Raw genomic sequence first — 12,341 nt, 5'->3', positions numbered from 1 at the left:
GCTAGCATATCCTGACTGAGGCACCAAACCTCGCTTCCACCTTTACTGCTCCGAGCAAGGCTTCCCTCCAAGTCGTTTATTTCTTAGCGTTAAGGTCAGCTGCTTTGTGCTGGGGGTGCATGTTGTAGAACAACATGTCTTCATAGTCAGTATCTGAATTGAATAAACACACAGGTTTGTGTCAGTCTCACTTGTAGTTACATGAAATTCTGTGTGTGCGTGTGTGTATGTGATGCTGGGGATTGAGCCCATGGGCGTTCTACCTCTGAGCTACACTCCTGGCCTTTTTTCTTTTTTCTTTTTGGAAACAGGTCACACTAGATTGCTGAAAGCCTCACCATATTGCTGAGGCTGTCCTTGTTAACTTCCTGTCTCAGTCTCTTAAATACTGGGATTAGAGGCATGCACCACCATGCCCAGCTGAAAATCTTTAATAAAATGGGCTCATTTTGGAGGTTCTTTAAATATATTTGAGTAACTACCTCGAATCATAGAAGTCATAAATCTAGCTTTCTGAGTGGGACATACAGTTCATCTGTTTAAATTGTTTGATTTATAATCCCGGTACTTGGGAGGCTGAGACAGGAGGATCACAGGTTCTAAGACAGCCTCTGCAAATTGTAAGACCCTCATCAACCTAGTGAGACCCTGTTTTATTTTATTTTTTAATTTAATTTAAAAAAATTTTTTTTTCTTTGCAGTACTGGGGATGGAACCCAGAGGCATTTGACCTCCGAGCTATACCCCCAGCCCTTTTTTTAATTTTTAATTTTGAAACAGGGTCTCACTGAGTTGCAAAGGGCCTCACTGAGTAGTAGCTGACGCTGTCCGCGAACTGCAATCCTCCGGCCTCAGCCTCCCGGATGCTGGGATTACAAGCATGCACCACCACGCCCTGCTGAGACCCTGTTTTAAAATAAAAATAAAATAGGGGCTGGGTGTGATGGTGTGCACTTGTAATCCTAGCAATTGGGAGGCTGAGACCGGAGGATCGTGGTTCAAGTATAGCCTCAGCTATTTAGTGAGGCCCTTTGCAACTCAGTGACACTGGTTTCAAAATAAAGAATAAAAAATAGGGCTAGGGGTGTAGCTCAGAGGTAGACTGCCCCTGGGTCCCACCCCCAGTAACGCAAAAATAAAATAGGGCTAGGGGTATAGCTTGGACATAAATGCTTCTTGGTTCAATCAAGCCCCAGTACATTAAAAAAAATTACTTGGTTTCTATATCATCCTCTCTGAAGAGACTTAGAAATATTTTCCTTCATCAGCTTACAGTAGGTTGGTGGTCACATTCATTCCCACTGCTACCCTGACCCATGCGACAGAGATCCCCTGAGCTCCTGCCTCTGCCTGTGCTGTTCAGACCTGAACACACCTCCAAGCCTGCTTTCCATGGAGCAGGATAGACGATCAGTGGAGGAGTTAAGTTAGTAGTACCCTTTCCTGATTAAAAGTCTTCAGTAGCCACCCATCACACTATGAATAAAACAGATTCCACTCGAGCCTTTCAGGCACGGAGGGGCCTGGCTCTGCAGCCTCGGCCACCCACCCAGTCTTGTCCCAGGCGCTCCCACATCAGGCCTGGAAGCTGGTCCTGCCTCACCTGCAGCATGGCCACCTCCTCTTCTTGCACTTGACTCTCATTCCTCCAGGCATTCATTCATTACCTGTCACCTGCCCAGAACACCCTTACCACGACAGGAGGGCAGAGCTCTTCAAGGCTTTGTACCCATTGTGGCCCTGTGCCTGCACAAAGAGACGTGACAGAAGGCCCTTAATATTATTTTATTTGTTGATTGATTGATACTTGGCTTTGAATTCAGGGGCATTCTGCCTCTCAGCTGCACCCTCAGCCCTATTTTACTTTTTATTTATAAATAGGATCTCACTAAGTTGTGGAGGACCTCACTAAGTTGCTGAGGCTGGTTGTAAACCAGCGATCCTCCTCTCTCAGCCTTCCATGTACTGGGATTACAGTTTTGCACCACCAGGCCTGGCTAATTTATTTTAATATGCACTAGAGGGTGAGGTGGCCCATGCATAAATCATAATACTTGAGAAACTGAGACAGGAGGATTGAAGGTTTGAGACTAGCCTCAGTAACATAGTGAGGCCCTTAGTAGCCTAGTGGACTCTGTTTCAAGAGAAAAAATAAAAAGGGTGGGAGTATAGATAGGAGGGAGAATGTCCCTCGGTTAAATCTCCAGTACCAAAAAAAAAGTACTGATGTGAATATGAAATGACTATTCATAAGAGGGGAGAAACTGAGAGATCCTGGTAACTCAAGGTTTAGGGAGAAATCCCTTTCAGTGCCCCAGTGACCATGCTGGTCAGCGGGGGTCTCTGTGGACCCCTTTGTCCATTCCCCTCTATCACCAGCATTCTCCCCTCTACTGCAGCTGGCACTTTCTCTCCTACTGCTTAATGCATCATGGTTATGCTGGATTATCCCATAAATAAAAATCAATTAATGTAATTTATCACATTACCAGAATAAAGAGCAAAAAAAAAAAATGGTTATTTCAATAGCTGCAAGAAAAGCTTTCTGCAAAGCACAAGATTTCATTTTTGTTTCGTGTGTGTGTGTGTGTGTGTGGTGCTGGGGGTGGAACCCAGGAGCTTTTCTACCTCCGGGCTATACTCCCAGACCTATTTTATATTTTATTTGGAAACAGGGTCTCACTAAGTTGCTGAGAGCCTCACTAAGAAGCTGAAGCTGGCTTCAAACCTGTGCGATCCTTCTGTCTCAGCCTCCCAAGCGCTGGGATTACAAGCGTGCACCACCACGCCCGGCTATGATTTCATTTTTTTAAGGCCGAATAAGATTGCATTATGTAAATATACTGTGTTTTCTTCATCCTTTTATCCATTTTTGGAAACATATTGATTCTGTTAAAATTCAGTGCCCATTGCTGATTAAAAACTAAGCATACTCGGTTAAAAGGGAAGCTCCTTCAGGAGATCTAGCACACATCCTGCTTCACGTGGGAGTGCTGGAGCCGTTCCCATGAGAGCCCTCGTCCACCTGCAGTACTGCTAGGACCTCCACTGCCCAGCTCTAGCCCTGTTCCCAGTGGAGGTCCTAGCCAGTGCGACAAGACACGGGAAGGAAGGGAAAAGGGAAAGGGGCAAGGTGAGAAAGGAAGAAAAGAGGTCGAAGCTGCCATTGTTTTCAAACTCTACAGACAGACCCAGACTTTCTAGAGCACCATTTGGTGAGGTAGTGAGATGGGAATCAGCCAAGGGATCATGAAATGGGAATTTTACTGGTACCATTTACAGTAGCATCAAGAAACATTGAAATATCTAGGTAAAGATCTACCAAAAATGTGCAAGATGTATACACTGAAAACTATAAAATGCTATTATAGAAATTAAAGCTGCCTGTAAACCCAGTACTTTGTAGGCTGAGACAGGAGGAGCATAAATTGGAGGCCAGAACTTGCTAACTTAGACTGTGTTTCAAAATAAAAAAGACTGGGTGTGTAGCTCAGAGGTAAACACTCCTTGGTTCAATTCCCGATATCTATCTATCTATCTATCTCTCTCTCTCTCTCTCTCTCTCTCTCTCTCTCTCTCTCTCTCTCTCTCTCTCTCACACACACACACACACACACACACACACACACGGACACGGACACGGACACGGACACGGAAAAGAAATTAAAGAAAGCCTAGATAAATGAGGAGAGACAATATTCCTGGGTTGGAAAATTCAGTGATGTGAAGATGCTAGTTCTTCCCAGTGGGGTACAGATTAAATGAATTAACTGTAAACCAAGTGTGGTGGCACATGCCTATAATCCCAGTACTTAGGAAGCTGAGACAGGATTGTAGGTTTGAGGTCAGCCTTGGGAACTTAGCAAGGCCCTCAGCAACTTAGTGAGACCCTATTTCAAAATAAAAAGTGAAATAGGATTGGGGGTGTAGTTCAGAAGTAGAACACCCTGGTAACTTACACACATACACACACAGTACACACACATTAAGTACAGACCTAATCATGATTCCAACTGGGGTGGGGTGAGTCGGAGAGAGAGAGTGAGAGAATGAATATGAATAAATTGAGAGAGATGAACAGGGGCTAGGGATGTAGCTCAGTGGAAGAGCTTGCTTAGCATATTCATGGCCCTGAGTTTGAGCCCCAGCACCCCCTCCTCAAAAGAAAAATAATTCTGCCCAGGCATGGTGCTAAACACCTGTAGCCCTAGCTACTTGGTAGGCTGAGGTGGGAGGATCACTTGAGCCCAGGAATTAGGTCCAGTATGAGCAAAATAGATTAAGGTCCATTTTGGATCTAATAGACCTCCATTAAGATGTCTCTTAATGGAGAAGGTTGTGTAGTAGCAGAATTTCTTTTGCACTGCTGGTGGGGTCCAACTTGTGTGCTGAATTCACGTGTTCCAGAAGTGCCAAACATTGGTGCTCGGAACACTGTGGAGGAGACATACCCACGTGTCTGTGGACTTTTGTGCCTACTCACATATACAGAGGAAATTCTCTCCTTTTAACACAGAGCCACTACAGTAAGACCTGTGATCCGCGAGGGCCCCAGAGGCCCACGATGTATGGCACGTGTTTCCCTGGAGTGTGCAGGGTTTGGTGTTCTAATGATAATTCGAACATAGATTATTTGAATATTGTTAGCATATAGAGTAAGTCACCAGTGAATGAGCAGGGTTTTTGTGTTTTATGATACTTTTGTCTGTAGGTTAGTTTGGCCTACACTTACGAAACCAAAGATACCTTGTGTTTGGTGCTAAGCATTATGAATGGAGGGGATTTGAAGTTCCACATCTACAACCTGGGCGGTCCTGGCCTGGACGAGCAGAGGGCTGTGTTCTATGCTGCAGAGCTGTGCTGTGGCCTGGAAGACTTACACAAGGAAAGAATTATATACAGGTAAGAATGTACAGTCTGATGGCCCTGGGAACCGCAGAACCAGTTCCTCTAGAGATCAGGGCTTCTCCAGCCCATACTGGCTTCTTATGGGCTGGAGGGGGCTGCTGGGAGCCCCTGGACGGCAGTTCCCAGGTGTGGGTCTTACACTGTTGGAAACATGGCCAGTCTAAGGTGTGCCTTGTTTTTTTTTTTTTAGTTTATCTTTAATCTCTAATAAATTATCTTTTGGAAGCAGAAGCTTATTTTTTAAAATTTGTCGATCTAATAAAGGTAATGTTACTTACATGAGCATGAAAAAGCCCATTTTCAAGATTTGGGAGATGTTTTGACAGTTCCAATAGGATATTGACATGAAAATAACATAATCAAATGTCTTTAAGTAATATTATTTTTTACATCCCAGAATTCAAGAAAGAAAATGAAATCAAGCTTAAGAGAATTAATTTAGTGTAATCAGTGTCTAGTTTTAGGAAAACTGCTCTTCCCTTTCCCTTCAGTGTTACGGTTCTTAAACTCTGAGTCTGTTGTTGGTGACTCTCCAAGGGCACCTTCATTCATTCCGTCTGAGGATTTATCTACCAATTATACGCAAGCCATTCCCTCCAGGGATTTCTGACCTTTTCCTTTATCCTAAATTCTAGAGGGATCGGCAGCCCTTGCCCTTGCCCTGCCCAGTCCAGTTGGTCACCAGCACCAGCCCACTCCTGAATGTCCCCACAGCACCATTCATTCCCTATGGTGACTGGCTGATTCATGTCTTCTGTAGGTCATCTGGCTGGCAGAGACTTGAACCAGCCTCCCTAAGGCCAGTCGCGTCCCAGAGCCTTCTCCAGAAGACCCAGACAAAGCCTTTCTGGATGCAGCTCTGATCCTGTTGTGTGGGGCCCATAGTGTCTCCTGGCACCTTGTGAGGCAGGCTTTTATGACCTTTGTGGCGTAGCTCTCCACACACTTCTCTGGCCTCACGTCCTGTTGACCCAAGCAGTCCCTGCTGCCCGTGTCACAGTAGTGTGTGAGCATTGCTGGCCTGGGCACTGCCGTTCCCTGTGGATGCCTCCATTGCAGCCTCTCTTGCTGTCAGTGTGAGGACCCCTGCTCATCTTTCTTGAGGTAGCCCAATGATGTCCTTCCTTCTGAAGAACATGCTACCCTCCAGCATCCTTGTAGTACTCTGGACAGTGTCCACTCTAGAGCTGGTCAGACCAGACTGTGAGCTTCTTAAAAGGCCTTGATCCTGCTGGGTATGATGGCTGAGGCTAAGACAGGAGGATGGCTGCTTTGAGACCAGCCTCAGCAACTTAGTGAGGCCCTCTGCAACTTAGATCCTGTTCCAAAATAAAAAATAAAATAGGGCTAGGGGCGCAGCTCAAAGGCAGAATGCTTCTAGGGTGAATCCCCAGTGCCCGCCTCCCAGCCTTTGGCTTTTCCTCATCTTACAGATCCTGTAGTGGAGTTAGATGTTAGAGCCAGGGTAGGTTGCTGCTGTCACGCAGTGACTTTAGAGACCGGTGGCGACATATGATGCCTTGTTGCAGTGAATGAGAAGGCACTTGCCACCAAGTGCTAGCCGGGCCTGTGCACTTGGTGGCAAGTGCCTGTGATTCCAGCTTCTAGGGGAGCAGAGGCAGGAGGATCACAGGTTCTAGGCCAGCCAGGGAAACTTAGTGTGACCCTATCTCAAAATAAAAATAAAAAGGGCTGATGATGTAGCTCAGAGGTAGAGTGCCCCTGGCTCAATCTCCAGTACGAGAGAGAGAGAGAGAGAGAGAGAGAGAGAGAGAGAGAGAGAAAGAAAAGAAGGAGGAGGAGGAGGAGGAGGAGAAGGAGGAGGAGGAGGAGGAGACGACAGCGGCGGCAGCAGAGACTGCTGGTGTGTATGGAAGGGCCAGCCTGAAGAGGATTTGGTTCCTACATTGCTCCCTGGTCAGTTGGTTATAGGTGAATACAGTTGCAACCTTGTGCTTGCCTCCAATATCCAGATGAGTAAGTGGATTGATTAGAAGAGTCTCACTTCCCTCGGCCTCCAGCTTCCATTGGCTGCTGAGGCCCTCTGGGAGCTGGCCCAGGCCTGTGCCTGCAGGGCCTGCCTTCAGCACGCACCTGAGTCCCAGTGTCCTCCCTTTTGTCTGAAGACTCAGCACCACTTGCATGCCTCAAGGGAGAGCTTATGTCTTCATTCTTGTTTTCAGAGATTGGTGCCTATTTTTATCAAAACATGTGCCAGAGATGAGCTTCCTTTGTTCAGAGAGAGAGTGAAGTCATAAATATTTTAAATTTCAGCAGTCTAAAGGTCAGAAAAGAGGAGGGACTTCTGTGTGAGGCCTCATGAGGTTGGCTTCTCGTGGTCTTTAGCAGCCAGAATCCAGAGCTGGAGGCCACTGTGCCCTGCCTCCCCCAGGAGTTGCTGATGCTGACGCAGGAGGCTGCGAGTGCAGGTCTGCAGCACAGTTCAGGAATGTGCCAAGTGAGCCCGGCTCTTAGACAGCGGTCACCTGCGACAGGTGCCTGAGGATCTTTGCGTGAAGCCCAGCGGCAGGGAAGGCGGCCCGTGCGGGAGAGAAGTGCTCACGCAGGCTCCTGGAGAGAGCAGAGCAGCCCAGCACACCCAGGCGTTAGAAGCTGGCAGGAGGAAGAGGTACGTGTGGGCCTGTGCCTGCCCGCACTGTTATGGTTTAAATGGTGGGGGTTCTTTTTCTTATTCAACTAAAGTTTGTTGAATAGAAAAATTAAAATTAACAGGCAGTTAGTGCAGCTTTAACAAATCTTTATTACAAAGTCAGTAGGAAATAGAGCAGTAGGAAATAGAGAAGGAAAAAGCAGCATGTTGAGCCGGGCGTGGTGGCGCACGCTTGTAATCCCCGCACTTGGGAGGCTGAAACAGGAGGATCGCACGGGTTTGAAGCCAGCCTTAGCTACTTAGTGAGGCTTTCAGCAACTTAGTGAGACCCTGTTTCCAAATAAAATAAAATTTAAAAAAAGGTCTGGGAGTATAGCCCGGAGGTAGAAAGCCTCTGGGTTCCACCCCCAGTACCACCAAAAAAAAAAAAAAAAAAGGCAGCATGTTGGCACTGCATGCTGGAGAGCCCTAAAATGGAACTCTGGCCTCTTTTCAGGACCCCCGCCTTTAAATAGATTTTGTATTGATATCTTTCTAATCAGCATTACTGAGGCGATGGGCTAGTTACTTATTCCTCAGCCAGGTGGTGCCTCTTTGTCTCTAGACAGTGCACTTACTAAGTGCAAGGGTCAAGAATCTACCTGGCCCTTCTCTCTGTTGTATTGGGCAATATTAGTTGCTCATCATCTAGGGTACTTTGATGCCACACACAAAGTTTACCTTTACTAGAGGAGGTAAATAGGCACCGATTGCCTCTATTGTAGTTTTAGGGCTAAAGGCTTCAGTTGACTCTAAGGCTTTTACTATAAGTTAATCATTAGAATGAAGGGCAGAGACAGAGAGGAATTCTGCATTGTAATGGCTGCAGCCCCTCCCTGCCTGAGCGCCTGCACAGCACCTAGGCCCTGACTATTTTATATTTTGGAAATTAATATCAAAGAAATTTTCTAATACTGGCACATTAATGCTTTTTTTTTTTTTGGTGGTACTGGAGATGGAACCCAGGAGCCTTCTATCTCCAGATTATACTCCCAGACATACTTTTTAATATTTTATTTGGAAATTGTCTCACTAAGTTGCTGGAAGCCTCACTAAGTAGCTGAGGCTGGCTTTGAACCTGTGTGATCCTCCTGTCTCAGCCTCCCAAGTGCGGGGATTACAAGCGTGCGCCACCACGCCTGGCACATCAATACATTTTGACGCCTCTTCCCGGTACTGGTATATGTGCCACACTGTGCCGTTTTGCAGCTGTTACTTTTTGGAGAAGCGGTGAGGAAGTTTATAAAAGCTGGCGTGTCCTGAGGGTCGTACATTCTAAATATTTCCTGGATCATCTCATCTTTTTCCCTATGGTCCTCTTGTGTTTGTTCAGATAAAATGCCTGAAACAGCACAAGTCACCAAAGCAGTGCCTGCCCAGGTGGCTGAAGGCTGCTGGGATGGTGGGAGGGAACACGGGAGGGCAGCCAGATTCCCGGGAGCTCCGGCCTTGGGGTTCACGCCATGCCCTCGTGCGCCTCTGCCTCTGACACGCTTTGTCTATAATATTTGAGGGAGGAAAAAGCAAATGAGTGAAATAAAGGGGACAGGGATTCTTAGGAAAGGACGGTGTCATGCTCGTCAATGCCACACATCCCTGATTTAAAAGTCTACCTTTGTGCTGGCTTCGGCAGCACATACTCTAATATTGGAACGCTAGAGAGAAGATTTGCATGGCCCCTGCACAAGAATGACACACAAATTCATGAAGTGTTCCATGTTTTTGATACTAAAATATTTGCTTTAATTCTAAGTACATATTTATATTTAAAAAATTAAAAGTCAACCTTTTTTGTGGTATTAGAGATGGAACCCAGGGGCATTGTACCTCCCACTACACCCCAGCCCTTTTTTTTTTAAATCTTTTTATTTTCTTTTATTTTTTATTTTTGGTGGTACTGGGGTTCCTGGAAGCCCTTCTACCTCTGGGCTACACTCCCAGACCTATTTTATATTTTTGAAACAGGGTCTCTTACGCCAGCGCGGCTGGCTTCGAACCTGCGCGATCCTCCTGTCTCCGCCTCCCAAGCGCGGGGATTACAAGTGCGCCACCACGCCCGGCTTATATTTTTATTTTTGAAACAGGGTCTCACTGAGTTGCAAAGGGCCTTGCTAAGTAGCTGAGGCTGTTCGCAAACCGCCATCCTCCGTTCTCAGCCTCCCGAATGCTGGGATGACAAGTTAAACGTTTCCTTTAAAACAAAACACAAGCACGGAGCAAACCTTTGTGAGTGTGTTGTGGCGTGAAGTGCTCCACTGTCACACTTTCGCATCCCTATTGCCTACTTATGCCAGCCTTATCTCAGGAAGCAGAGGTGCTCTGCATGCCAGCAATCCCGTACTAAGGAGGCCGAGACAGGAAGACTGAAGGTTCAAGGCTAGTCTCAGGACTTAAGAGGGCCTTCTCCAGAATAAAAAATAGAGTTGGGAGTATAGCTCAGTTGTAGAATATCCCTGGGTCAATCCTCAGTACAGTCTTACCTTAAGAGTATAATATTCTCTCTCTTTCTCTCTCTCTCTCTCTCTCTCTCTCTCTCTCTCTCTTATATGGTATTGGAAATTGAACACAAGGACATTCTACCTCTGAGCTACACCCCCAGCCTTATTTTATTTTTTAATCTTTGGAACTAGGTCTCAAACCTGCAATCCTCTGATCTTAGCTTCCTAAGTACTAGGATTACAAGCATGTGCCATACATGCCCAGCTTAATTTCTGTGAAGTCAGACTAAAATACTTTAGCTGGACACACTCCCTGAGCGCCCTCATGACACCTAGACGGTACAGTGCGGGAGTGCCTGCTTCTTCTGAGATGGCACTTGAGTTCTTGGGCTTTTTTTTTTTTTTTGCATGCAAACCAGAGGCAGTTAAAGAAGTAGTGCTTTGAAGCCCCAAGCTGTGGCACTCATTTACTAGTATACATCCAGTGCGAAGTATGTGCAGTGGTGGGTATGCCCAAGGGTGGCTCTGGGACTTGGCCTAGCTTGTCACTTAGCTCGGCGTCGCCTCCAGAGCAGCAGCCTGTCTATCCCTCCTCCGCAGTCTTTCTAGCCTCGCGGGAGATGGTGCGTGAAAAGGGCGCAGTCTTGGCATTCAGTGAGCGCTCGCCAGGAGTCAGTGGTGCTGCTGCTACAGGGCGAGTGTCCCTGTGTGAAAAGCCGGGAGCGGAAGTGCTCCGCACGTGTGCATCAGCGTGTACAGCCTGGGCTACAGCACTGCTATTCTGTGACATATCCAGAGCATGCTTCCTCTCACAACAAGAGTCTGCAGTGGGTGGCGGGTGCCCAGGCCCAGCTGCCTCCGCACATGCTAGTGAGCCTGCGGGTCTCCAAGGACCGAGAGAGAGCGGCCCGGAGGCCTCCGGCCGGCTTCACAGATGCGGGCCGCACGTGGAGCAGCAAGGTTTTGAGGAACCTAGGAGATTTCCCTTTGTGGTGATGGGGGGCGGATATGGGGGTTGAACTCGGGCATTCTACCTCTGAGCTATACCCCCACCTTTTTTTATTTTTTTACTTTGAAATAGAGTCTTGCTAAATTGCTGAAGCTGAGCTTGGACCTGTGATCCTCCTGTCTCAGCCTCCCAAGTATTGGGATTAGAGGTGTGCAGCACTACACCCAGCCGTAGATATTTAAAGTATGATGGATGGGTATGTATTCAGCTGATGTTGACTGGGAGACTGAAGTCAAGGAGGCTATGAAAGTTCCATGTCAAGGAGGATTGCTTAGTTTTTAGTAACATGCCTGTAGGATTCTTTTTAAATACAGAAAGGAATAAAGGGAAAACTAAAAATGTTGATTATCCCACCACCCAGATAATGCAGGCCATGTACACCTGGCTAGAAAAGAAACGTGCATGCCAGCAGGAGCCACTGCTGCCGCTGCTGCCCCAGCCCTCGGTCCTCGCCCCTCTCCCCTGGGCGTCCTCCCAGAAGCTGTGTGGGGCAGTCAGCAGGACAGCTACCCCTCACCAGGGCTCTGATGCTGCAGCGCTGGCCCTGGCTTGAGAGAGCCTTCCTCCAGCTCTGTCCCTTGCTGGGGCGGCGTCACTTCAGGGCTACTGCCCCGCCCTGCTGCTTCAGACCCTCCTCCTGGGCTCTAGAGCTGTGTCTGCAGATGGGCATCGTGTTTAGGGAAGCTGCATTGTTTTTATGGGGCCAATGTGAAACTGGAGTTAAATATAAGTCCTTTGAAAGTAATTTATTTCTCTTGAAGGGAAAAATGAAGTATTTTGAGAAACTACATCTAAGACATTTTCGTGTGTGAGCTGGGAGTGTAGCTCAGTGCTAAAGCACTTGCCTAGCTAGAGCAAGACCCTGGGTTCCATCTCCAGCATGGGGAGAGGGAATCATAATTAGTGTGTGTGTGTGTGTGTGTGTGTGTGTGTGTGTGTGTGTGTGTGTGTGAGAGAGAGAGAGAGTGAACTGGGTATTGAACCCAGTGGCATTCTACTTCCCAGCTATACCCTTAGCCGTTTTTAATTTTTTTTTGTTAGGAAACAGTCTAAGTTGCTAAGAGTCTTGCTATATTGCTGAGGCTGTTCTTGAATCTTGGATCCTCCTGTCTCAGCCTCTCAAGTACTGGGATTATAGGCATGTGCCACCATACCTGGCCTAATTTATTCTTTTCTTTCTTTCTTTTTTTTTTTGTACTGGAGATTGAACCCAAGCTACAGCCTGAACCCTGTTTTATTTTCTAGCTAGGTCGCTGGAAGTCTTGCTAAGTTGCTGAGGCTTTCCTCGAACTTGAAAGCCTCCTGTGTCAGTTTCCCAAGTACTTGGGTCACAGGC

The 12,341-nt window shown here is 47.0% G+C and overlaps 1 protein-coding gene across 1 annotated transcript in view; it reads left to right on the top strand.

Moving 5' to 3' along the window:
- GRK4 (G protein-coupled receptor kinase 4) overlaps window positions 1-12,341 on the top strand; it is a gene marked incomplete at both ends in the record, with an annotated part of 73,706 nt that overhangs the window by 44,921 nt on the left and 16,444 nt on the right. The window contains one exon of the mRNA XM_080697290.1: window positions 4,712-4,902. Within this exon, the coding sequence (XP_080553416.1) occupies window positions 4,712-4,902 (191 nt within the window). The remainder of the gene's footprint in view (window positions 1-4,711; window positions 4,903-12,341) is intronic.

Source organism: Muscardinus avellanarius, assembly GCF_963383645.1.
Source record: "Muscardinus avellanarius genome assembly, chromosome: 6".
NCBI lineage: Eukaryota > Metazoa > Chordata > Mammalia > Rodentia > Gliridae > Muscardinus > Muscardinus avellanarius.
Note: the sequence above shows the minus strand (reverse complement) of the source record. Positions and strands in the feature narration are given on the sequence as shown.